Raw genomic sequence first — 26740 nt, 5'->3', positions numbered from 1 at the left:
GTTCGTACTGTTTCTCTGTGGTTTCTGCCAATCATCCCAAGAGCCATGGTTAGACAGGGGAAGGGGAAATGGATGGGGTCTCATGGAATTTCAGGGCCCAGTTGTTTTAACGGTTGCATTCATTAACTTTAAAATGCAAACTTTATTAAGAATTATACTATTTTATTGTTGTTTTCAATTAGAAAGTAGAAGCTTTTTTAGTTTTATAATTACTGAGGAAGCCCACTTATCTCAGAATATATGTTTGCAATTAGATCTCATATTTCGCAAGGGCTTCCCATAGGTAAATGAAACAGTAACTTCATTCATAATTCTCTCTGCCCACTAAAGTTTCCCATGGCTTCATGTCCCAATGTACCTTGCATCGGCTTACGAACTGATAAGTATTTTAAATGATATGGGTAAGAAGGGAATCCTTGCTTGTTCCTATTCTTTTCCTCTTTAGGAAGCTCAGTATCTGATTTAACTTGAACATGGTCTATCCATGTCATCAGTGCACAGAATACAACTTGGTGTGGTTTCCACCACAATAGGTTCAATAGAGATGGGAACCAACAACAAAGCTTGATTATTTTTTGCAGTTGAATAGCACTGCTTCATCTGTCTAGAGATAGGGGGAAAAAAGTCTGAGGTGGTCCATATCACAAGGGTGAGCAACATATACAGGACAAAATGGTAATGAGTGGGATCTGTTACAAACTAGATGCACCCATCAAATTACGTGACAGGCCTGTTACACCTGTCAGGTGTGAGATGTTCAGAGTGACAAGGCCAACTGAGAACTGGAGTCTTGCCAGGACAGGAACCAGTTCTAAGACAGTGACATTAAAACAGAGGGGATATAACTTTACATGATTTTGTAATTCTGTTATCTCTTAGGTGATCTATGTAGTTTTAGCTTTGACATTGAAAACAGTACAATGTTCAGTGAGGTACTTGGTTTAGTCAGCAACATATGCTTTGTCCACATGTGTTTATTCATTTTAAATAGGATGAGTTTTGGGTCTGTTACAATTAACCTTGGCACTGCTAACTGGAAGGGGTGTGGGGGGGGTGGTGTGGTGGTGGTTGCAGAGGATAGGGTTGGGGAGAATTAACCAGGATTCCCATTCTGGAACATGATTCATTATTCCTGGTGAAATATGTTTCAGTGTGGGCATAAGTTTGGGAGATAATTAAGTTTGTTTGCCATTTCTCTTACGGAACTTAGGGCTCAGGAGCAAGAGGATGCCATTTGGCCCTATGAGTCTACACTGCCATTCCAAAAGACCATGACTGATCTAGTTGTGGTCCCCTTTCTCAAAACTCAGTTTTTGTTTCCTATCTCCAGCATCTGCAGCATTTTGTTTTAATGTGAAATGGCTGACATTTTTGCTTTCTTGCTTTTCCCAGCTCTTTGCCATAAGTGTCATCCGTTGATGGAATGGAAAAGAGTGGGAAAATATCCAGTCATAACCCACAGCTATTTTTGTTAATTTTTAAGAAAAAATGTATAATCCTTTCTTCCTTTTTCTTTTGTTGTGTGTACTTTCTGGCTCTGCAATACCGCTACATAATCAAGATGAGTTTTGTAGCTTTCTCCCTGAACTCTTTACTGAAGGACTTCATCAAATGACACTCCAGCAGGAGACAAATATAACATCATACAAAAGCTGTGTACATTGTCTATTTCCACTAGTCCTGTCAAGCTATAAGCCTGAAATAGAAAAACACAAAGTGAAAGCAAAAGATAGCACAAATTCCAAGTGAATGGAATGTAAGAATGAGCTCATCAAGCCCATTGCCTCCAGAAACTTTCCTGTCTGCTTCGCAAAACCTCGACACCCTTGTCCATCAAAAATCAATCCAACTCAGCCATGAACAAATTCAGCGCCTCCACTAAAATCTGGGGAATAGAATTCCACAGACTAATAACACTCATAGAGAAAGAATTTTTCCTTATCTCCAACTTAAATGGAAGATTGCTTATTTTTCAACATTGCCCTCCAGTTCTAGTCCCTCCCACAAAAGTAAACGGCAGAAATACTGCAAATATGAGCAGGGGATACTTAGCTGAAATGCAACTTGTGTCAATGCTATAGCGTGAGTGAATGCTTTCAATGGTGAAAACTAGAGAACTCCAGTTCGAATAGATTGCAAGGCTTAGGTCATTGTAGATACTTGAGCTATGGCAGCATAGCATAAGGAAACAAATATAAAAGTGGAAGCTGCAAACCAGACAAGAGGAGATGAGACTTTTTTTTTCCTATTACAGAATAATGAATATTTTAGAGGGTGCTGGCGAGGACTAGTGAATGCTGGTTGGTAACTTCTTCAATAGAATTTGGGTGAATATCTGTTTAGCATCAGTGTTTAAAATAATTAGGAAAAGCTGAGATTCAAAATACTTTACAGAACCTGCTGCCATAACAATCAGAAAATGATCTGCGAATATTGCACAGAGTAATAGTTATTGTGATGTTTTACTCAATGTTAAGTGGAGTTCAAAGAGGCATTCCCTCAGGAGCAAATCAAGTTGGGTAAAATCCAACTTGAAGCAATTTGAACATAGTTTCTGGAGGCAATGGGCTTGATGAGCTCATTCTTACATTCCTCCCTAGTCTGAGTCCACCCAACCTCCCAGTCCCTTGGGGAGACCTCCCTCTGCAATGTCAGGGGTCACATGGGCACAGCACTTACTTCCTTGCCCCCCACCCCCAGTCTCCCACCCAGGGTCCAAGGTTCCATGTCCTGGTTTGTCAGGACCTGTACCAAATCCTGCTTGATGGACTCCCATTGGTTGTGGGTAAGGCAACTAGTTGGCGAGAGCATCTAGTCTCAAACCTGGTTTGATAAGGTTCACCATGGAAGGCTTCTGCAGTAAATGCAGATGTATGGGATTGAGGGTGATTTAGTTAATTGGATCAGGAATTGGTTAGCTGATAGAAGACAGAGGGTGGTGGTTGATGGAAAGTATTCGTCATGGAGTTCGGTTACAAGTGGTGTGCCTCAGGGATCTGTTTTGGGGCCACTGCTGTTTGTAATTTTTATAAATGATCTGGATGAGGGTATTGAAGGATGGATTAGTAAATTTGCTGATGACACCAAAGTCGGAGGAGTGGTAGATAGTGAAGAGGGGTATCATAGTTTACAGGGAGACTTGGATAAGTTGCAGAGCTGGGCTGAGAGGTGGCAGATGGAGTTTAAAGCAGAAAAGTGTGAAGTAATTCACTTTGGCAGGAATAACAGATGTGTAGAGTATAGGGCTAACGGTAGGACTCTGAATAGTGTTGACGAACAGAGGGATTGAGGTGTATATGTGCATAGATCCCTGAAAGTTGGAAATCAGGTCGATAAGGTTGTTAGGAAGGCATACGGTGTCTTGGCGGTTATTGGTAGGGGGATTGAATTTAGGAGCCACAACGTCATGTTGCAACTGTACAAAACTCTGGTGCGGCCGCACTTGGAGTATTGTGTACAGTTCTGGTCCCCACATTATAGGAATGATGTGGAGGCTTTGGAGAGGGTGCAGAGGAGGTTTACCAGGATGTTGCCTGGTATGGAGGGAAGGTCCTATGAGGAGAGACTGAGGGATTTGAGGTTGTTTTCGTTAGAAAGAAGGTGGCTAAGAGGAGACCTTATTGAAACATATAAGATGATTAGAGGTTTAGATAGGGTGGACAGTGATAGCCTTTTTCCTCGGATGGAGAAAGCTTGCACGAGGGGACATAGCTTTAAATTAAGGGGTGGTAGTTATAGGACGGATGTCAGAGGTAGGTTCTTTACCCAGAGGGTGGTGAGGGAATGGAATGCCCTGCCTGCTGCAGTTGTAGATGCGCCTAGTTTGGGGGCGTTTAAGAGATCCATGGATAGGTTTATGGATGGAAAGGGGTTGGTTTAGGTTAGAGGGTCATTGCTTTTTTCTTAATTGGTCAGCGCAACATCGTGGGCCGAAGGGCCTGTTCTGCGCTGTAATGTTCTATGGTAATTAATTGTCTTTATTTGCATATCAATAAGGTTTTCTCCCGAGGCTGACAGGATGGGCCGAGAGAATCACAATGGGTCTGATGCCCAGCGCAATTCCCATTTCAGCCCTGACATCAGCCCTGCAGGATTCCCACTTAGCAGGCCCAGTGAACCCCCAATATCTTTTAGAAGCATCCATGCTGCCAACAATGTTGCTAATGTAGTGTTGCAGCTGAGAACAATGTGGTGTTATGTGTTTGTTTGCAGTGTCTCAATTATTAGGAGCTTAGACTTGTCCTTTTAAACATGAATCATTTATTGTTAAGCTTTAACTATTTACAGATCCCAGATATTGTCATGCATGGCGCTGTCTCCATGCAGGCTGCTTCCAGAGTGTTCTCTCCGAGTCTCACATCATGTGACTCTATACATCATACCGTGGGCAGTGCGCTTTCAGTCCCGCATCAACCCTTGTTTTGCTAAACACCTTTTTATTACAACGGCATGCAGGCATATAATACAACAGATATTATAGCAAGTTTCTAGATTTCAAACTGACAAGCGGATATTACTAGTAGAGAATAATCATTTTTGGTATGGGTAAGGGGCTGCTTCCTGCAGCAGCTGCATGTTAAGATACTGAAAGCAAATCATAACCCAACAAATGTATCATAAAGATATTTCTACTGAGCAGTTTATTTTGAGATATTTCTTAAAAGGTTCAAATTTACAACTCAAATATGTGTAAGTATACAACCTGAAGTTTGATGCAGAGACTGGTATCACAACGTAGGGAACATTTTCAAAACTCAGTAACCTATTTCTGCAATAAAAAATCTTGAAAAACTACCTGTGATTTAAGCTCCTGGATAAGAGATTGTCACCAGTATCTTATTGTTAGAAATCAACTACATTAAAAAAAGAGATTATGGAACATACTTCGAAATGTATTATCTTACACGTTACTTTATTTATATAAACTGCTATACAGGCATCAATGTGCATTATATGTCACATGTTTCTGCTTTTATTTTGTTGAGGAAGCCCATAACAATAGATTCCACATCATGTAAAACTTTGTTCAAAGACTTGATTGACATTTTTCCATTCAAACAGGAAAATTTATTGAACAATAGCCTGGAGTCCTTGGTTTACTTAAATAGCTAACACAACTGCATTGGCACAGCCCTGATTGGTCAAACATCAAACCACTGTATTTCAAACCGAGCTTCACAGTTCATAGTGTTGGAAGTGATATTTCTAATTAGCCTGCAGTGTACAGTTTTATATCTTTGCAATTATCAGTAGTAAATACATTGAAGTTGATGAGAATAAAACACACGTCCTACAAAATATGTGGTGAATAATGAGACTAAATTTAGGCTATTGCACCAGAGGTTGTGCAGTGTAGATTAATGAGTTTTATTATGAATGTGAAAGCCCATAAGTCATGGTGCCATAACACAAGGGATGCATCATGGCCTTTCCATAGCAGATGGAATGTCCGCAGTATACCAACTATGAAGCAATGTGGGATATATTACATGGGTGGCCATTGAATCATGTTCTGAAACACAATCTGGACCACTGAGTGATACTGAACTGCAGTAACCAGTTTTATCCTTGCATTTTCAATGAGTAAGGATGCAAAGACTCTATCACAAATAATGAAATGCTTTAATCTTACAATACTTAATGCACAAGATGCAGTCTACAATTGTGGTTTGCAAAGCTGCTGATTCTTACATCGGTCAATAAGGCGACATTTTAGTAAGACAATGCGAAAAGGACAGTAACTTCCTGTCACTCTTCAACTGCTTTTTCAAGGATTTTCCACGTAAGAATCTACCCCATTGTATTCTATGAGCAGCCTGAGTAGAAATTTGGTAGAGCACTTCAATGGCCATTAGAGAATCGGTCCCATTTCTATTCCATTGAAACCAGGCTGATTTTGTAATGGACAGTTATCTGCTCCACCAATTTGTTACCTAGGCACTGAAGGCAAATATTGAACCACATGGATTTCATTATGGAATACAAGTTTTTTGCAACCAGCTTGATAGGGTTGGTTATGCCAGTAATGCATGATAAACACTCGGTGCAGGATTTAGATTTATAAAAAAAATGCTGTAATGTCTTGTATCAAATATTACACATTCCTCAAAAATGCCCAAGATCTATGCACCAATGTTACATCAGAAACAGTTTTAATAATGCAAATTCCTGCTTATATGGCCATTGAATGGAAAAAAATTGGATATTACACACATACACAGAAACACATTCCTACAGTTCCACTCAACAGCCTCTTGTTGTCAGTGAATTCTCAAAATAAAGAGCTAATGGGATACTTAGATCTTCATGAGAGATGTATGGACAACATAATGGGCCATCTGAGTTCTTAAATGCTTAAATTTTATAAAGTTGGTTGCACAATAATATATCATTACTTGCAAATGTTTTTCAAGTATTTAAAAATCCATGTTTGCTACATGGTTGTCACCAATATGGCCTGCATTTATTGTTCAACTCTAACTATTCCAGAAAGGATGGTAGTGAGTCACCATCTTGAACCACTGCAGTCCATATGCTGAAGGTGCTCCCGCTAGCTACAGATTGTGAAGAATTTTAATCTAGGAACAATGAAGGAGTAGCAATATAGTTCAAAACTTGGGATGGTGTGTGTTTTAATTTGTTTGTGGTGATGCAAATGTAAATGGCTTGGCCAACATTTGTTACCCATCCTTGATTGCAATTGAAAAGATGACGGTGAGCCACCTTCTCACATTGCCGCAATTCACTTGGTATTGGTAAAACCACAGTGCTGTTAAGAAAGGAGTTTCTAGATTTTGATTCAGCAACAGTAAAGGAAAGGTGATATATTTCCATGCCAAGGTTGTGTTTGACTTGAATGGCAACTTGCAGGTGGTGACATTCCCATGCACCTTGCTGCCCTTGTCCTTTTATGTGGCAGAGGTGGCGGGTTTTTAAGTTGCTGGTGAAAGAGGCTTGGAGAGTAGCTAATACATGCTGCTGACACTGTGCATTGGTAGTGGAGAGAGTGGCTGTTTAAGGTGGTGGCGGGGGCACTGAGTAAGCATGCTGATTTGTCCTAGATATGTGCTTTTGTGGTGTTTTTGGACCTGCACGCATCCAGATAAGTGGACAGCATTCCATCACCATCCTGGCTTGTGACTCAGAGAGCACAGAAGATGAGTAACTTGCCTCAGAATTCACAACATCTGACCTGCTCTTGTTTATATATAATTAATATTTATATAACATACATCAATGAATATACACACATATTTATAGTAAAGCAGTAATCTTCTTGAACATTGATGGTGGGGGATTCAGCAATGGAATTCAGCCATTGAATGCCAAGAGAAAATGGTTACATTCTTTTTTTTTGTCTGGCATTAATGTGGCACAAACATTATCTGTCATTTTTCAGCCTAAGCCTGAATATTGTCCACATCTTGTCGTATATGGTGGGGGGAGTTGTGAATGACACTAAACCACTAAGCTAACATTCCCACTTCTGACCTTAGAAGAAAGATCATTGGTGAAGCAACTGAAGATGGTTGGGCCTAGGTCACTGGGGAACTTCTTCAACAATATCCTGGGACTGAGATGATTGACCTCCAAGAACCATGACCATCTTCCTTTGTGTTAGTTATGATTTTAACCTGTGGAGAGTGTTCCTCCTAATTACAACTGATGAAAATTCTTCCAGGGCTGCTTGACACCACACTCAGTCAAATGCTGCCGAGATGTTGGTGCAATCATTTTCATCCCAGCTTTGGAATTTAGCTATTTTGTTCAGATTTGGATCAAGACTATAATTAGGTCTGCAGCTAAGTAGCTCTAGCAGAACCATAACTGGCTGTCAGTGAACAAGTTTTGCTAAGTAGTGTGTGCCCTCGTTGTTGAGTATTTCTGGCATTTTCTGTTTTTTTTGATGCTATAAAGCACTATGAGCTACATTCTCCAGCAATGTTATCAAAGGTTGGGAGTAGGGTGATAGGGAGTCACTGGCTAAGTTGGACTTGTCATGCTTTTTGTGGACAGAACTTTCCTGAGCAATTTTCCTAAATGCAAAGTAGATGCCAGTATAGTAGCTGTACTGGAGCAATTTCGTTAGGAGCATGGCTAGTGTTGCAGCACAAGACTTCATTACTACAACTGGGATGTTGCCAGGGCTCGCAGACTTGCCCTAAACATACAGCTGTTTCTTGATATCGCATGGAAAAAATCAAATTGACAGAAAAATGGGATGCATGATGGTGGTGACTTCAGGAGGGGACCAAGATGGATCACCCACTTCCAGTTGAAAATGATTCCAAAACTTCCACCTCATCTTTGGCACTGACATGACAGCCCCCTTATATCACTGAGGACAGGGTGGTTGTGGAGCCTCTTGGGATAGGAACAAGAAGTTGGTGGTGACTCCTGCTGCCTTTGCCCTTCTCGGGCTAAAGGTATAAGGTTTGTTGTCCTTTGGGGAAGGAAATCTGCCATCTTTACCTAGTCTAGCCTATTGACTCCAGATCCACAGCAACGCAGTAGTCTCTTAAATGCCCTCTGAAATGGCCTAGCTAGTCACTCAGTTCAAGGGCAATTGGGGATGAGTAACAACTGCTGGCCCAACTCCAACCCATAACAAAAAAGTTGATTAAAACAATTATCATCCAGTTCCACTAAGTTAAACTCAAAAATACCCCCAATATTTCCAATCAAACTACAGCAACAATAAAGAGCACTAGTGAAGATTCATTGCAACAGAGTAGAACGAGTCAGAGGAAGCTCTGACCAAATTTAACATTTTGTGATTGGCAAGACACATTGAGACATTCAAGCTCCACAGGCAAGAGAAAGGAGTGCTGAGCTCATATCAATAGACTGAGAATCTTGGCAAGCCGGCAAAGGTGAATTCTAAATCACCCCTGAGTTGCATAGCCATCTGAAACTGTAAACTGACAATAGTGAGTCCAATAATGGCTCAGTTTTTGTGGTTGTAATTAATGGGAAAACTGTCAGTGTTTGCCACTGTTATATATTTAAGTGGTTGCAGATTGCTTTATGAGCACATTACCTGATTTCATGGTGATATCATTGGGATGATGTCATTAGGGTGTTGCACAGGTTGCTGTTTTACTTTCAGTTTGTATCTGCACAGGCAAGAGGTCCTAGAATAAATCTGATGTTGTTAGCTTGAATCTACCTGTGCAAACCACGTATTTTTTGTTTATTTAAAACCCACAACCCGTAACATAGTTAGGATATTACAGCCAATATTTCAACTGTAATCTGACAGCAACTTCCTATGTCTGCACACGCGCAGTTAAATACAGAAATCTAGGTGTTGCTGTTACTGCTGCTCAACAGGCTGTGCTAGGTCCTCATTTGAAATAATTTAAATTAATGCTAGCTTCCAATTTTATGCTATCACTCTTGTTGTAAAGCCCCTTGAAAAAGTTGTATCTCATGTAAGTATCTTTTAAGGGTATGCTAATTTGTGGAATGTCATATGTCTTCGTTATGATAAAAAAATCCACACTCTTAAAATAATCAGGTGACTAATTTATTTTTAAAATTTATCTTGCTTCAGTTTCTAAATTATTCTCATCTGTAACTATATAAAGGGAAAAAGAGTAACTAGGGAGAGAGATTAGGGCCTCTTAAGGATCAACAAGATCATCTATGTGCGGATTCAAGAGAGATGGGTGAGATCCTAAGTGAATATTTCTCATTGGTATTTACTGTTGAGGAAGGCATGGATATTAGGGAACTTGGGGAAATAAATAGTGGTCTTGAGGAATGTACATATTACAGAGGAGGAGGTGCTGAAAGTTTTAAAGCACATCAGTCAGATAAATCCCTGGGACCTGATGAAGCCAGGATGTTGTGGGAGGCTAGAAAGGAAATTACAGGTCCCCAGCAAAGATACTTGAATCATCGACAGCCACAACTGAGGTGCTTGAAGAGTGAAGCAAACATTGTGCCTTTGTTTAAGAAGGGCTGCAGGAAAAGCCTGGGAACTACAAACTGGTGAGTCAAACATCTGTAGTGGGTAGGATTTTAGAAGGTATTCTGAGAGAAAGGATCTATCGGCATTTAAAAAGGCAAGGACTGATTGCTGATAGTCAGCATGGCTTTGTGAGTAGAAAACATGTCTCATGAATTTGATTGAGTTTTTTTAAGGGGTAGCCAAGAAGATAGATGAGGGCAGTGCAGTCGACTTTGTCTACATGGACTTTAGCAAGGTCTTTGACAAGGTACCGAATGGTAGGTTGTTGCAATTGGATACAAAATTGGCTTGATGACAGAAGACAGAGGGTGGTAGTAGAGGATTGTCCAGGGACCAGCAGCGTGCTTCAGGTGTCAGTGTTATTCATATTATTGATCTGGATGAGAATATAAGAGGCATGGTAAGTTTGCAGATGACACCAAGATTGATGGCATAGTGGACAGCGAAGAAGGTTATCTTGGATTGCAAAGGGACCTTGATTAATTGGGCCAGTGGGCCAATGAATGGCAGATGGAGTTTAATTTAGATAAATGTGAGATGATGCATTTTGGTAAATTGAATTGGGACAGGTCCTACTCAGTTAATGGTAGGCCATTAGGAAGAGTTATAGAATAAAGAGTTTTAGGTGTACAGGTTCATTGCTCCTTGAAAGTCAAGTCACAGGTGGACAGAGTGGTGAAGGCATTTAGCATGCCTGGTTTCATTAGTCAGAACATTGAATGCAGGAATTGGGACATCTTGTTGAAGCTGTACAAGACATTAATAAGGCCACACTTAGAATACTGTGTCCAGTTCTGACCACCCTATTATAGAAAGGATATTAAACTAGAAAGAGTGCAGAAAACATTTACTAGGATGCTACTGGGACTTGATGGTTTCAGATATACGGAGAGGCTGGATAGATAGGGACTTTTTCCCCCTGGAATGTAGGATGCTTAGGGATAATCTTATAGAGGTCTACAAAATAAGGAGGGGCATAGATAAGGTAGACAGATAGTCAACATCTTTTCCCAAAGGTAGGGATTGAAAATTAGAGAGCATAAGTTTAAGATGAGTGGGGAGAGATACAAAAGGGTCCAGAAGGGCAATTTTTCACTCAGAGGGCGGTGAGTGTCTGGAATGAGCTGCCAGAGGCAGTAGTAGAGGCAGGTACAATTTTGTCTTTTGAAAAGCATTTAGACGGTTACATGGGTAAGATGGGTTTACAGCGATATGGGCCAAACTCAGGCAATTGGGACTAGCTTAGTAGCAAAAACTGGCCAGCAGGGGCAAGTTGGGCCAAAGGACCTGTTTTCATGCTGTAAACCTTTATGACTCTATACATGTTCTAATTTTTATTTAGTTTTCTGTAAAATTATAAAGCGAAGGATGATCAAATTCCTTCTACTTCCTTGTTCACTGTCTGTGAGAACACTTCAAAGTGATTGGATGCTGAGCCAGCTTGATATCATTATTAACACTAGAAGGAATTTAACATTGCAAAAGGTGAGATCCACAACCAGGTGCTAATTTTGCGCACAGGTCTTTTTGAGCTCAGTGATAAGTGGGGCTACTTTGCTACTGATCTCAAATTCCAGTCTTTAATGTACCATATTTGTTTCAATGTTGTTCTGAATATGAGGATTATCTCATTCTCTCAGATCCCATTCGTGCTGTTTAGCTTCTTTAAATAGTTTACAAGAGTCTCTTAAATGCGATCTCATAACTGCTGCCTGAAAAGTTGGATTTGACCAGTGTTGCTGGTCACTTCTCATAATGGTCGCTTGTAGTGTATCCGGACATGAAGTTATGTAAACACACCTTGATGCCCACATGGGTGGCATGAACCAGCAGAGTTCTGGCAAAGCCTATCGTGCACAAGTGTGTTGCCAATTGATTAATTGTGAATGTGTCTGGCAGTACCTTGTATTAAGTTGAAGGCAAGGTATAAGCCTATATTACTCTAAATTGATATTGTGTTGCAGGTCATCTGCAGACACCATAACTCTGTAATGGGCACTTCGCGTATCAGAGATAGCACTGCCATTTAATTTGCAGATTCCAACTAGATGTGCATGGATAAAGGATAGATAGCGTATATGTGAAGCAGTCAAACCTGTCTTGCTTCATTTCAAGATAAATTAGATATAGCTCTTGGGGCTAAAGGGATCAAGGGATATGAAGGGAAGGAGGTATCAGGAAATTGAATTTGATGATCAGCCATGATCATAAATAATGGTGCAGCAGGCACGAAAGGCCAAATGACCTACTCCTAATTTCTATGACCTCTTATCAAATACACAAAGAGAGAGGAATATCTGATAAAATTTCCACATCTCAAATTTTGGCCAAGCATCTCCAAAACTTAAAAAAATTCCTACAGAAAACTCTGAAAATTTGGTGTCATACAAATTGAAGTTAATGTGCATTTTCATATACACTTCAAAGATGCTGCAGAACCACCTGGTTATCTCATTACATACGGAATCCTGTGATCACACAGCATATGCCCCTCTGTGAGAAAAGTGGAAAAACTTACCTGTGCTGATTTCCGTCTCCTTACTAGAGTGCTAATATTAAAACAAATCTCTCATACATTTTTTGGACAAGGCCAATTTAGATCAGCGTCAGAACATCATACGGGGCACAATGAGTAATGGTCCCAGCAACAGTGGCTTCCACCTGTTTTTTCAAATCCCCTCATCATCCGTCCTGGTGGTTCAGTCTTGATAACTAGGAAATTTGTCATATAATGTTTACTTACATTATTTTTCCTTGGGATGACGAGTGCTGGTTTGGAATAACTTAAATACCAAATGCATCACTTGCTCCCAAATTTTCATGGGGTTCTTAATCACTATGATGTGAGTCAACTGTTAAGGATGAGGCCTTGCTGTTTGTTTATCAAGACATCCTGGAAATATATACATAGAGTTGATGTATGTACAAAGAGTTGATATATTTATAAACTTATGATATATTTTGGATGCAGAACTGCAAAAATATGTCCCCAAATTAGCATTTCAAGGTAGAAGTTACCAGTGGTGGTAATATTAGATGAGCACTTCACATTCTCATAAGGACTTTCCTCTACTCCCAGTTTGGATGAAGCATGAACTTGTTGGCTGGAGAATTTGCCCACAAGTATTGCATTCTGCAATTTTTACTCTTTAATGTTTGATTGGTAAATTTCAATCTGCCAGTGGGGATAATGAGGTAAACTGCACAATGGCCAAATTAACTTTCTTGCGGGTACATAAAATGAAGAAGACGACTATTATTAAACTTTAACTCACAGCACAATCAGAACAGCACAACTAACGGTTAGGAAATTAATAGAAATCCTTATCTAAAAATCACTAACTGCATGTTGGCAATCCATTTTCCCCACAAACAAGGAGAAAGAAAAATGAATGTTGATGTAACCATAGAGACTTGTGTATAAAATCAGATTCAGCATTCATCTCTGTAAAAAGAATAAAATAATCTCCCTTAAATAAATGCCAGATGTTCATTATTCTCTTGAAACCACTGACCAATCTTGGGGACTAAATTTAATAGCCTCCAAAAATGAATGCAGAGATCTCCACGTGCAATTAACCTGCACCTGTTGACTGCAGCATAGGCGGCAAGTCAACTTCTGCTCCTGCTGTTTTAAATGATTTCTGTGTGCAGTCTGTGTTAACGTTGTTGTTGATTGGCTGGATGCAACAGCAGGTGACTAATGTGAATGGCTAGCAGCAGTTAAAGCCAGTCTGTATCTCTTAAAGGGGAAGTGCACTGTAGCTGGAGCAGGGACTGACAGTTACATTTGAAATGAATTTTACTTGGGAACCTTGAACAATGGCACAGTATTGGAGATTGCAGGCTCTGGGGTTTTCTGTGCTGAAAACCTTGTTGGAGGAGAGGGAAGGAATGTGCCTCATTTCTTCAGAAAATGTTCCAGATACTTGTTTGGAGGCAGAACAACTAGCCGTAGGGATCAATGCCATGATTCAAGTTCCAAAGTCATGGATGCAATGCTGCAACTTCAATTGTCTCAATAGTCAAGGTCCGTAAATGCATCCTGAAAATGTTATATCCCACCAACTGTACCACTGGCCTCAGAAACGCTTTAATTCACTACACTACCATTTCTTAGGTAATAACAAACCCTCAACAATCATATCCAACATCCAAAAGCTTCATCTCAACCTCACACATTTAGCACTGCTATGAGCCTCAAAGTCAGATTCCTCAGTTTTCACATGTTGCCAGCCATTCAACCACGGCAGTTATATCACCCAACAAATTACCCAACACTCACTGACGCACTTTCCACTCTCTTGCAGGACAGAATGATGCACAGCCAGAGGCTGTAGAAATCAATGGGAAGGAATGTGCCATACCTGCATGTCTTAATCCCCATGGAAGAGACAGTGCAAGTTATTATTGGGATGTCCACTACTGAGACCATGGCCACTGAACACAATGGTATCCTCATACCTCTACCTCCTCTTCACCCTCATTCCACAAGTTCTTCTGAATTGCAAGCTGAAGATGGTGTAAGCTTCTCACTTTTCCCACACTATAACTTTACACTGTGCCTTCAGCTACCCAAGAAATGCAATCCCAGCAAGCAGTGGAGGAATAATAACGATGAAAATATATGTTACATGATTTCGCTCACACTTGGAACATTAGATCAGGGATTCACACTGTGGATAATATAGACGTTAGCATAGAAGTGGCCTGCTGCCAAGACCAGTATGGCTGTCAGCTCACCGATTGCTGAGATCGTACATGAGCTCTGCTGCAGGGATCTCAAATGAACATTTAATGCTAACGCCTATTCACAACGAAATGCTAGGTGCACTGGGAAGCCTGTCCTTAATGTTAAACAGCATGGAGGGGTTCGGCACCAAACTTGGCACTGGATTTTGCAGAGAGCTTAGATCCCACCCTTTCCAGCAGAGAAGTGATTGCCAACTCCACTGGTGCACCAGAGCATGATGCAGCATTTGATGATGGATGTCTCAGCTTCTATTGGCAGCACAAGCAGCTTCCACCTAATGTTTGAATGCTGCAGTGGAAGTTCATTCTTAAGCCATTTAAGGTCAGCTTGCTGCACTGCAGGTTCAGACTGCTATAATCCTGATACTGTGTACCATGGGGCTTGGAGCGTGTCACAGCAAATCAAGAGATTCAGAACTCTGAAGAAGAATCAAGCAGACTCGAAACGTTAACTCTTTCTCTGTCTGCTGATAGATCTGTTGACTCTTTCCAACATTTTCTGCTTTTATTACATTTTCTTGCGTATTAGTTGTCTGTTAGACAATGTTTAGTTTATTTTGATTTCAGTTTATTTGTGAGAACTGAAGTCTTAAAATGTGAATTTTTGTTATGCAATTCTTTTTTGTTGTTTGCTGGAAAATTCATCTCTTTTAAAAAGTTATTGGTCTCTTTGGGGATTTTAACAACAGTTGATGTCACCCCGTAACCACTCTTTACTTTGAAGTGGTGGGGTTCAAATGTAATTGCAAGGGCAAACTGTCAGAATGAAGGCATCATTGTTGCTGCTAACATAATGAGCATTAACCTGCTTGATTCGCTGCCTGCAGTTATACATCAACTGGATGTTGAGGAAGCAGAAACTTTTTCAATTCTAGTGTAGGGCAGAGGTGACATGTGGCACCCAGAAAGCCACACAATCTGCACCATTAGAAAGCCTGGATTTCCAACAAAGCCATGTGTTTCCTTCTTTCGCCTGTTTCTCTTTGGCAAGGGAGAATGAAGGGAGAGCATCTGTGGCCTCCTTTACACCACTGCAGACAAAAGAACTGCATGGTGCTACGAATGACTCCAGCTCTAGCCTGGAAGGAACCATGAACGTTTATTGCCACAGTTATCTTTAAAACCACTGGATATGCAATCCTCTTCCTTGTTCAGAGGTTTCAGATGGTGGCAGATTTCGATGAGGATCTCTTTACTGAACAGCAGTCATTGCATACATTACTCCTTGCTAAGGTTCAGGGAAGAGAACAGCAAACAAAGCTTTGACGAAGAGTTATCTGGACTCGAAACATCAGGTCCTCTCACTCTTCACAGATGCTGCCAGACCTGCTGAGATTTTCCAGCATTTTTTCTTTTGAACAAACCAAGCACTTTGGGCAGTTCGCCTGCTGTGAGCACTTTTTCCACATTTACTCCCTCTTCTGACAGTTTGTCCTGTTCTGAGTGGTCTCTGTTCATTCTCATAGTCATGCTCTATTCCAAGTGGAACACCCATAAGTGGGTCTGTGTCCGGGTCAAACTGATTTGTACAAAAGTGCTAAAGTCAGAAAAATTGCTCCCTGTAGACCTGTGCAATCTTAAACTATAAAAGGCATTAAGCACTTGTAGAACTGGAAGCTCAGCTTGAATAAATCAACCAACAATTAAACTGTAAGTAGTTGGTAACATCTTTACATAGCATTGTTGGTTGGGTGGGTGGGTTTGGAGGGGGAGTCCATTCTGTTGTTGAATGGGTGTTCATGTAAAGTTAAGACAGGGCATTAGCTAGACTTTTGGGCTCCACAATGACACCACTTGTATGAAATCACTGTTGTACACTGTCTGCTGTGCATACTTACGATGGCCATTCAATGTGCACACAAGAACACCCTCACCAATATGGCGTCTGTTGCAGCTCACCCCTAAAATGTGCACATACTCCAGACACTACTTCTGATCCCGAAACTGCACCCATACCGCCCAATAACAGATACTATGGACAGTAATTTTACACTTGTTTTCTGACAAAAACAGTAGTTGTCATAGTGCTAGCTACATTGAACAGCTGCTCTTAAGGGGAACTTAAGGTGTTTTACAATGCATTTAAGAAAAGGTAGGGTACCTGCTTGACTGGGGCATCATGTAATTGGACATAGGCTTAGGCCTTTGCACAGAAAATGGTGAAAATATCAAAACCACTGTCAATGTCACATATACCCACATTCATTCAGACTACATGTGGACAGATACCTTAGGTTCTGTTCTCTCACACAGCACCTATCCTGTGATGAGGCACTTGCAGTGTCTGAAGATTAGGGCATGTAAAATAAGGAGCTGGGAGAAAGCATCCTGCTATTCCATTGGAAGCAAAAGGTAATGTTGGCCCATAAAAGACCTCTTCTTTGCCTTCTGTACTGACATCCAGGACCTAAAAAGGAAATCAATATAGAATTACATTTTTATGTTTGATATACATTTTTATAATAAATAAAAATTATCTCACAATCTCTTGAAACAGTTTTCTGGTTGAAATTAGCCTTCTTCATTTTTGTATATTTTTTATATGGACACATTTTATAATTATTCATTCTAAACTTTGTTGCTGGCAATTATACCCAACTTCTTATGAATTTTTAAAATTCTGAACCTATAGTGTGTCTCTTTAACATCATAGAAACTCTACAGTACAAAAGGAGGCCATTCGGCCCATCGAGTCTGCACCGACCACAATCCCATCTAGGCCCAATCCCCTTAACCCCATATATTCACCCTGCTAATCCCCAACACTAAGGGGCAATTTAGCGTGCCCAATCAACCTAACCCACACATCTTTGGACTGTGGAAGGAAACTGGAGCATAGAGGAAACCCATGCAGGCATGGAGAGATTGTGTAAACTCCAAGCCAGGAATCGAACCCAGGTCCCTGGCGCTGTGAGCCAGCCATGCTAACAACTGTGCCACCGTGCTGCCCACAGTTAGCCAATTTTGTACTTTGCAGCTGCCACAACTGAGCCACAAATTTATCGAATTATCATTGTTGAATATCTTCTTATACTGATTAATCGAAATTCCTTAATTTATGTGTATGCTTAGCACAATACTCTCCATGGCATCTTGAACATGGCTGCTAAGAAGTAAAATAAACCAAATTTTAGTAATGGAATAGACAAAGAATATGATTCCTTTCTCCTTCCACAATTGCTTTTCCTTTAAAATCAAATGTAAAGAAGGAACTAAATGCAGCCACTGACCTGGATACATGCCAATGGTTCATTGGTCCAGATGGAGTACCCACCAATTAGATAGATTCGTCCATTATGCACAGCTACACCCGATTCATTTTGGCCTAATATGGGGAAATGCAAGGCACTGATTAGCTTGATTACTCACCAAAAAATCTACACGTTAGCTTAAATGTCTAGATATTTGCACCAGAAGTTCAAAGAAAAGATGATAGCTTCATGGCCACGAGCAGGAAGCAGTTTACGTCACCTGTTACTTAGGTGAAGCATGTCTAGTCTCAGAAGACATGCAACTGGCATTCAGTACTTCCCAGGATATTGGGTGTGAACTTGTGGGGAGTGGGGAGTGGGGTGCCAAGGGTTGCCAGGAGGGCATCTGGATGAAGATTGTTGCCTGGTTTGCTCGTTGGGGCGCTATTGGTAATCAATTCATTGATTTGATGGCAAGAAAAGCAAATTAGAGACTGACTGCACACCCACGATAGAATGTGGAACCCCTGCCAGCTTTCTTTTTGCACCAAGTCCTGTAATATAGAGTGGAAAACAACAGTTTTTCCTGCCTGACATTGCCCAATATTGGAGAAAATCTTGCCCTAAGTTTAGGAAGCTCATTCATTTGCTCTGCAGTTGAAGAAACAGTGAGTTTAGAGTGCAATTTTCATGCAGACACACAAGTTGGGGGAGAAACATCAAGTGAACACTCAGGAATCCTTTAGAAGAAAACCATTTGCAACTATGCCAGTCTCAAGCAGGAAGTCTATGTGTCAAGCTAGTGATGACTCCGAGGGGAAGTGATGACATAGTGGTATTATCACTGGACTAGTATTCCAGAGTCGAAGGTAATGCTCTGGGAACACGGGTCGTGGCAGACGGTGAAATATGAATTCAATAAAAATTTGGAAGTAAGAAGTCTAATAATGACCGTGAAGCTATTGTCGATTGTTGTAAAATCCAACTGGTTCGCCAATGTCTTTAGGGAGGAAAATCTGTCATCATTGCTTGGTCTGGCCTACCTGTGATTCCAGATCTGCAGCAATGCAACTGACCCTCAAATGCCCTCCAAAATGGTCTAGCAAGCCACATAGTTCAAGGGCAATTAGGGATGGGCAATAAATGCTGGTCTTGCCAGCAATGCTCACATTCCATAAATGAATTTTAAAAGAACTCTTCATTGGAATATGTACCTATGAAGATATTGCTGGGTTAAAGAAATAGTGTGAATTTGAAAAATCTTCTTGTGTTTATATTGAGATCTTTCCAACTTTTTGCCTGGTGTAATACAATAATTTTTTCTTACTTTCTTAAGTATTTTGTTCTTTGTGTTACAAGTTCATTGTGTGGGCCACGGGGAACAGCCATGGGGACCAAATTCGCACCTCAATATGCCAACATCTTCATGCACAGGCTCAAACAAGACTTCTTCACTGATGCTATATATTAGATACATCGATGACATTTTCTTCCTTTGGACTCATGGTGAACAATCACTGAAACAACTATATGATGACATCAACAAATTCCAACCCACCATCAGACTCACCACGAACTATTCTCCGGAATCAGTTGCATTCTTGGACACACGCATCTCCGTCAACACCTCACTGTACCGCAAGCCCACAGATAACCTCACGGTGCTCCACTTCTCCAGCTTCCACCCTAAACACGTTAAAGAAGCCATCCCGTACAGACAAGCCCTCCGTATACACAGGATCTGCTCAGAGAGGAGGATCACAACAGACACCTCCAGATGCTGAAAGATGCCCTCATAAGAACAGGATATGGCTCTCGACTCATCGATTGACAGTTTGACGCGCCACAGCGAAAAACCACACCGACTTCCTCAGAAGACAAACACGGGACACAGTGGACAGAGTAGCCTTCATCGTCCAGTACTTCCCTGGATCAGAGAAGCTACAACATCTTCTTCGGAGTCTTCAACATGTCATTGATGAAGACGAACATCTCGCCAGGGCCATCCCCACATCCCCACTTCTTGCCTTCAAACAACCGCACAACTTCAAACAGAACATTGTTTGCAGCAAACTACTCAGCCTTCAGGGGAACAGTGACCATAACACCACACAACCCTGCAACAGCAACCTCTGCAAGACATGCCGGATCATTGACATGGATGACATCATCTCACGTGAGAACACCATCCACCAGGTACACGGCACATACTCTCGCAATTCGGCCAACGTTGTCTACCTATTAGGCTGCAGCTTTCTTTTTCAACCAAGTCCCGCAACATAGAATGGAAAACAACACAGCCTTTCCTGCCAGACATTGCCCAATATCGGAGAAAATCTCACCCTAAGTTTAGGGAGCTCGTTCATTTGCTCTGCAGTTGAAGAAACAGTGAGTTTAGAATGCAATTTTCAGGCAGGCACACAAGTTGGGAGAGAAACATTGCCGCTCTATGTTGCATCTTACACTGCAGGAAAGGATGTCCCGAAGCATGGTACATTGGGGAGACCTTGCAGATGCTACGACAACGGATGAATGAACACCGCTTGACAATCACCAGGCAAGACTGTTCCCTTCCTGTTGGCGAATACTTCAGCGGTCATGGGCATTTGGCCTCTGATTTTTGGGTAAGCATTCTCCAAGCGGCCTTCACAACACACGACAGCGCAGAGTCGCTGAGCAGAGACTGATAGCCAAGTTCCGCACACGAGAATGGCCTCAACCAGGATCTTGGGTTCATGTCACACTATCTGTAACCCCCATGACTTGCCTGAACTTGCAACATCTCACTTACTGTCCTGTCTGGAGACAATACACATCTCTTTAACCTATGTTTAATGCTATCTCCACTCACATTGTCTGCACCTTTAAGACTTGAATAGCAGATTAGCTGTGGGGACTCACATTCTAATCAGTATTCTGTAAACTGTGTGTGCTTTTATATGCCCTGTTTCTCATCAGAACTTTCCACTCACCTGACGAAGGGACAGCATTCTGAAAGCTTTTGGGTTTACTATCAAATAAACTTGTTGGACTTTAACCTGGTGTTGTGAGACTTCTTACTGCGTTTACAAGTTCATTAGCAGACTTCCGTGAAGTTGTTCAGCAACTTTCTTCCACAGTTTCTGAATGAAAGTTAGACCAAGCCAGATTTCACTCCAGAATCTGACTTGCCCAGTATTATCAACCGAGATCATAACAGGTACTATCCTGTAAAACACCACTTAACTGTTCAAACTCCTTCACAAGTGCTCCATTCATTGATTCCCATGCAAATCATGAACTCAAAGTTTCTCGCCCCCCACCACCCCCCACCCCCCACCCCCCCCCCCCCCCCCCCACCCCCCCTCCAATAAGCTTTCCATCTATTCCAGTAAGTCCCTTACTTTGAGATCAAGAAGTAATTCATCATTTGGGATTTCCAAACACTGTTGCAAAAAAAATGCTATCTCTGCTTCTAATAAACAATCAGCCGCAGTTAAAACTTTCCTATACTTTCAGGATCGCATCCAACATGCATTTTCCTTTTAGGAAAAGAAACGGTAAGGGAGAATATTCGTAGTGGACTTGGTTGACTTAACTTATAAGCATCAAGTGGAATGTAAATAACCACTAGTGCAAAACCTTTGTGAAACTTATCTCTATTTTTAGTCATAAAAACTGCCCTATTCAAGATTCAAGTCTAACAATGCACAATCTAACTTTTCAATTGTGACCTAGTGCATTCCACGGATTATATGTTTTAGTAGTAAACAGGGCTATACAAAGCATTTTATTAGTCATCTTCAGATATCTACCAAGCCACTTCTGCAAGAGGTCAATTGATGAGCTATTATTTCCAGAATTATATTTTAGAATATTGGAACTCTAAAACTGAAACACTGCTTTAGTCTTTCAATTTGCTTGATTTTACACTGAACAATTAATTAATCTGCTAGCACCCATAACACTCTTTAATTTCTTGACATTTAACGCATCAAAAGATGAGCATCATAGCATCATAGAAACCCTACAGTGCAGAAGGAGGCCATTCAGCCCACTGGTTCTGCACTGATTCTCCCACTCAGAATCCCACCCAGGCTCTTTCCCATAACCCTATGGATTTACTCTGCTAATTCTGTTGATCTGCACATCTTGGGACACTAAGGGGAATTTAGCATGGCCAATCCACCCAACTTGCACATCCTTGGACTGTGGGAGGAAACCAGAGTACCCAGAATTGAACCCGAGTCCCAAGGCAGCAGTGCTAACAGCTGTGCTACCGTGCCACCCTCCATCATATTTCTCTCTCTATTTTATTTTCTCCATAGCAAATATATTCATGGCCCTATTTTACAATTTAGGAGTCACAATCTGCAGACAGTAATTTTAGCATCCAGCTAGCTAATGCCACATGTAAGCATAAACCAGTTCCAGGCAACAGAATCAAAAAGTTGGTAAAATATTAATACTGTTGATTTAGTAAAAACAATTAAACATAGACAGTACCTCCCAAGACATTGTTATCTGGATTTACTAGTCAGCCTTTAGTTCATTAACAGAGAAGATTTTTTTTTAAAACATGCAGAATATTTCAATAAGGAAAGAGCAACTGTGCTGCACTTGTGTTTGTGGAGGTATCTTACATCAATTAAGAAGGTGTTTTGAATGCTCCATCATACAGGATGAAAATGCTTTGCCTCAACTTAGTCCAGATAAACACGAGAATGCTTTCTGAACCCCTCCTTCCAAAGTAGGTCCACCTGTCGACTCCCTTACACATTTACCTTCTCTCAGTAGCTTTTCAAAGACGTTTTGGGGCATTTAAACCCTGTACTTTAAGAAAATGGCAGCTGCTGCTTTAAAGCAGAGACATGGTTTCTGCACTTACTTCCTTCAGTGTTCCCTCCAAAGATTCTTGCAATGAGTCAGTTCTGCAGGATTCTCCATCAGAAGACCACCCAAAACACTGGAAGAATACAAGTATGCATTCTTTTGCCTGTTTAAGATTGGAAATGGAAGCGGGGAGGGAGGGGTCAATTCTCCCATCGCAACCCACAAAATTTCTGGCAGGTTAGGTCGGGAAAATCGCACATCAGCCATTTTGCGAGATTTGTGCATGTGCTCCCGACGCATGTGCCTCTCCCAGAGCCGGAGTACAGGCACAACTGGGACTGTGCTGGAAACCAGCGGGAGAAGTAAGTGATTTTAATCTATTTTTAATGTATTTTAAATGTAATGGAACTGGCCAGGCCTGATAGCATCTCCCACCCCGCCAGGAGTATTTCACTCTGGCGAGGTTTAGAGTAGCTCCCCACATTCGGGGAATTAGTGGGGCGGGGGCGGGTGGGGGCTGGTGGCAATCAGGGCCCCCCAGGGGTTGGTGCCCCTGAGCATGGGCACCCTCACAACACCAGGTTAAAGTCCAACAGATTTATTTGGTAGTAAATGCCACTAGCTTCTGGAGCTCTTGATCAGGGCCACTCACCTGACAATGAAGCAGCGCTCTGAAAGCTAGTGGCGTTTACTACCAAATAAACCTGTTGGACTTTAACCTGGTCTTGTGAGACTTCTTACTGTGTTTACCCCAGTCCAATGCCAGCATCTCCACATCAGGGCACCTTGGCAAAGCCCAATGGGGGAAAGGCAAATTGGACATGCAGCAGTGCCAAGACGGTGGGGCCTATTGTGGGCTGGGCCTACGGGGCGATTCGTGGGGGTTGGGTCCTGCTGCCATGCTGCATGGGGGTCGATCTGAGTTGGAGGGAGGCCAACGGTTGGGACGGGCTGCGGGGAGGTGGTCTGCTGCGGGGGGGATCTGCCTCCCAACACGAGTCGGGGGGGGCGTGATCTGCTATGGTGGTGGGGGATGGGGGGGGAATCATCACTGCTTGACAGGGGGGTGAGCTGGACATCGGGGTGCTCTGGGACACTGGAGGGGGGGGGGGGTGGCGTCCAGGGCTGGCCTAGGAATTGTCTTGGGGCTGTGTGGGGAGGGGGGCTGGAGGGGCAGCACTATGGAGGTCCCGGGTTGGCCAGCGATTGAGACTGACAGATCAGGGCCACTGCGCATATGCAGAGTTCCAGAACTGTCAGGTTCCAGTGTGAGTAGGCACCCCCCCAGCATCCCCCCCGGCCCCCTCCTCCCCGCTCCGCCAGGTTTTTAATGATATTCACGACTGGGGCCTCTGCAGAGCACAGAGTGTGGAGATTCAGGTCTGCAGTTGCACTGAAAAAATAGTCATGATCAGACCAGTTTTCTCGCCAATTCAGCACTTTTGGGCGAATTGCCCCCAGGGATTCTGATGCTGAACAGAAGATTTCGATCATTGTTTCTTTAGTCTTTTATGGTATCAGAAGGCCATGTACTGTTATACTGGGAGATGGTATTGAACAAAAGTTAGTGAGTTGTTGCAATGCATCCTGTAGAAAGATACAGGTGCAACAGTTCACAAGTAGTGGAGCATGTTGATATAGAGTTCAGTGCCAGCGATGTCAGTGAAAAGGTCTGCTTTATACTGGATGATCTCTTGCTTCTGACATATCCTTGTGGCTGAAACCATTCAGACGATTGGTGAATAGTCCATCACACTGGGGACCTGAGTCCTGCAAATGGTGAGACTTTTTTTTCAGGTCAGAAGATGAGCTAATTTCCACAGAAAGCCCTCCTCTGTTCTGCTCTTGAAGTCACAGTGTTGAATTCGCTGGCCTGTTCCAGCTTTTGGTCAATGGTGACTACCAGGATGTAGATTATGGAGAACTATTGATGGTGCAGTTTTTGTACCGTGGCCACTTCAGCCAAAGCAATCAATAGGTATATCTGTGACAAATATGCTAGCGAGGATAAGGTCAGGTAGATTTTTCACTCTGTGATGTTACTGTGCCTTTAACAAATGTATTTTAATCATGTTGCTCCGCAGTTTTTCAAACTAGCCCTTGGGAGTTTATTTTGGCAGCAAAATGTCTATGAGTGGTGACCTCCAATTGTTAGTGAAGCAACGTAACAGGCATCTTGTTTATTTTAAATCTAAGCTAATGCAGGGGTTTTGTGATCCTTTTGGAATTGTTAGGTGGAGAATGATTGGCAGGTCAGGTAATGCCTGCATGGACAGCTTTTTCAAAGTAAGGTCCAGGGTTTTAGTTTCATTTCTACAAGAAGCTGTTTGGGCTGCAGACTGAAAGCAATGTTTTTTGTCTCTCTCTCCCTCTGGTGTGGGAAATCCTGCTGTCTAAGTTGCAGTTACAAGCTGGTGGAGGCAGCACTGCCTCAGTCTGTCTCTCTCTCCCCCCAGATGTTTTTTTGGAAAATTAAAGGACTGTGAATCCTCAGCATTTTAATTCAACATTCAAAGGAGCAATTCAAGAAGGTGTTAAAAAGCTACATAATCAAGCATCATGTGAGCATACTCACTCTCTGCGACAAGCCTAGAACGGGATGCATGTTTGATTTGAAACAGCATTGTGAGCCGTTAAGGTTTACACAATATTATGGTTGATCTCTTATAATTGCTAAAAGTTGTGCTTTTTTTTTCATTATATGTTAATTGTATCCTTAAATAAATTTTGTTGATAAAAGCTTCCTAAAGGGTCACTTGAATCATCCCTGGACTGCTCACCTGTGCCAAATTCAAAGTGCAAAACCTATGGTCTCCACTGACTTCATAAAATACCTAGGAGTTTCTGGCCTGGATCATGATACCCCCAAGTTGGTGCTCTCGCCCCTCCGCACAGATCTGATCTCATAGCTATGCCTTTCAGGATTGACCAGCTTCCCAGTGGTGGTTCCATCAAAAAATCCTTGGTAAATTGAACAATCTACATTTCTAACTACAACTGATGGCAAAGGACATATACATTTTATACACATTTTATCCTTTAATATACAAAAATATACATTTTATCAGCTGAAGATTTTAATGTTTTCACAATAACAATGACACCACCATCAGAGTGTCATCAAAAGCGCTATTTACCATTTATATAGATGATCTGGAGGAGGGAACCGAGTGTATGGTGTCAAAATTTGCTGATGACACCAAGATTGGTGGAACAGCAAATTGCGCGGAGGGTGTGGAGAGTCTGCAGAAGGATCTAGATAGGCTGGGCGAATGAGCCAGGAAATGGCAAATGGAATTTAATGTTGGCAAGTGCGAGGTGGTCCACTTTGGTAGGAATAATGGTAGGAAGGACTATTACTTACGTGGCGAAAAACTGCAGCAGGCGATGGTGCAGAGGGACCTCGGGGTCCTTGTGCATGAGTCACAAAAACCCAGCCTGCAGGTGCAGCAGGTGGTCAGGAAGGCGAATGGGATGCTGGCCTTCATAGCGAGGGGGATTGAATATAAAAGTAGGGAGGTCTTGCTGCAGCTGTATAGGGCATTGGTGAAGCCGCAGCTGGAGTATTGTGTGCAGTTTTGGTCGCCGCACTTACGCAAGGATATTTTGGCCTTGGAGGGACTGCAGAGGAGGTTTACTAGGCTGATACTGGAGTTGAGGGGGTTGAGCTATGAGGAGAGGCTGAATAAACTAGGCTTGTACTCGTTAGAGTTTAGAAGAATGAGGGGAGATCTCATTGAGACGTATAAGATGATGAATGGGATGGATAGGGCAGAGGTGGAGAGACTCTTCCCGCTCAGAAAGGACAGTAGGACTAGGGGGCACAGCCTCAAGATAAAGAACGGAGTTGAGGAGGGCCTTCTTCACTCAAAGGGTGGTGAATCTCTGGAATTCTCTGCCCGTTGAAGTGGTGGAGGCTGCCTTGCTAAATATTTTTAAGACGCTGGTTGATGGGTTTTTGATAAGCGAGGGGATTAAGGGTTATGGGGAGAGGGCGGGAATGTGGAAT

At 42.0% G+C, this 26740-nt stretch overlaps 1 protein-coding gene across 4 annotated transcripts in view; it reads right to left on the bottom strand.

Annotated features, from left to right (window-relative positions):
- Positions 1-4250: 4250 nt before the first annotated feature.
- The window catches only part of klhl32 (kelch-like family member 32), a 277267-nt gene continuing 254777 nt past the window's right edge, over positions 4251-26740 (bottom strand). For 3 of the 4 annotated variants that reach the window (XM_080192648.1, XM_080192650.1, XM_080192651.1), the window contains 2 exons: positions 17959-18053; positions 4251-17135 (listed from right to left, as the gene is read on the bottom strand). In XM_080192648.1, coding sequence (XP_080048774.1) covers positions 16974-17135; positions 17959-18053 — 257 coding nt within the window. In that variant the 3' untranslated portion in view covers positions 4251-16973. The remainder of the gene's footprint in view (positions 17136-17958; positions 18054-26740) is intronic. The other variant, XM_080192649.1, reaches the window with a different exon arrangement.

This window comes from Carcharhinus amblyrhynchos, chromosome 7 (assembly GCF_965287045.1).
Source record: "Carcharhinus amblyrhynchos chromosome 7, sCarAmb.v2.hapA, whole genome shotgun sequence".
NCBI classification, from domain to species: Eukaryota; Metazoa; Chordata; class Chondrichthyes; order Carcharhiniformes; family Carcharhinidae; genus Carcharhinus; species Carcharhinus amblyrhynchos.
This window is presented reverse-complemented; position numbering and strand designations above follow the sequence as displayed.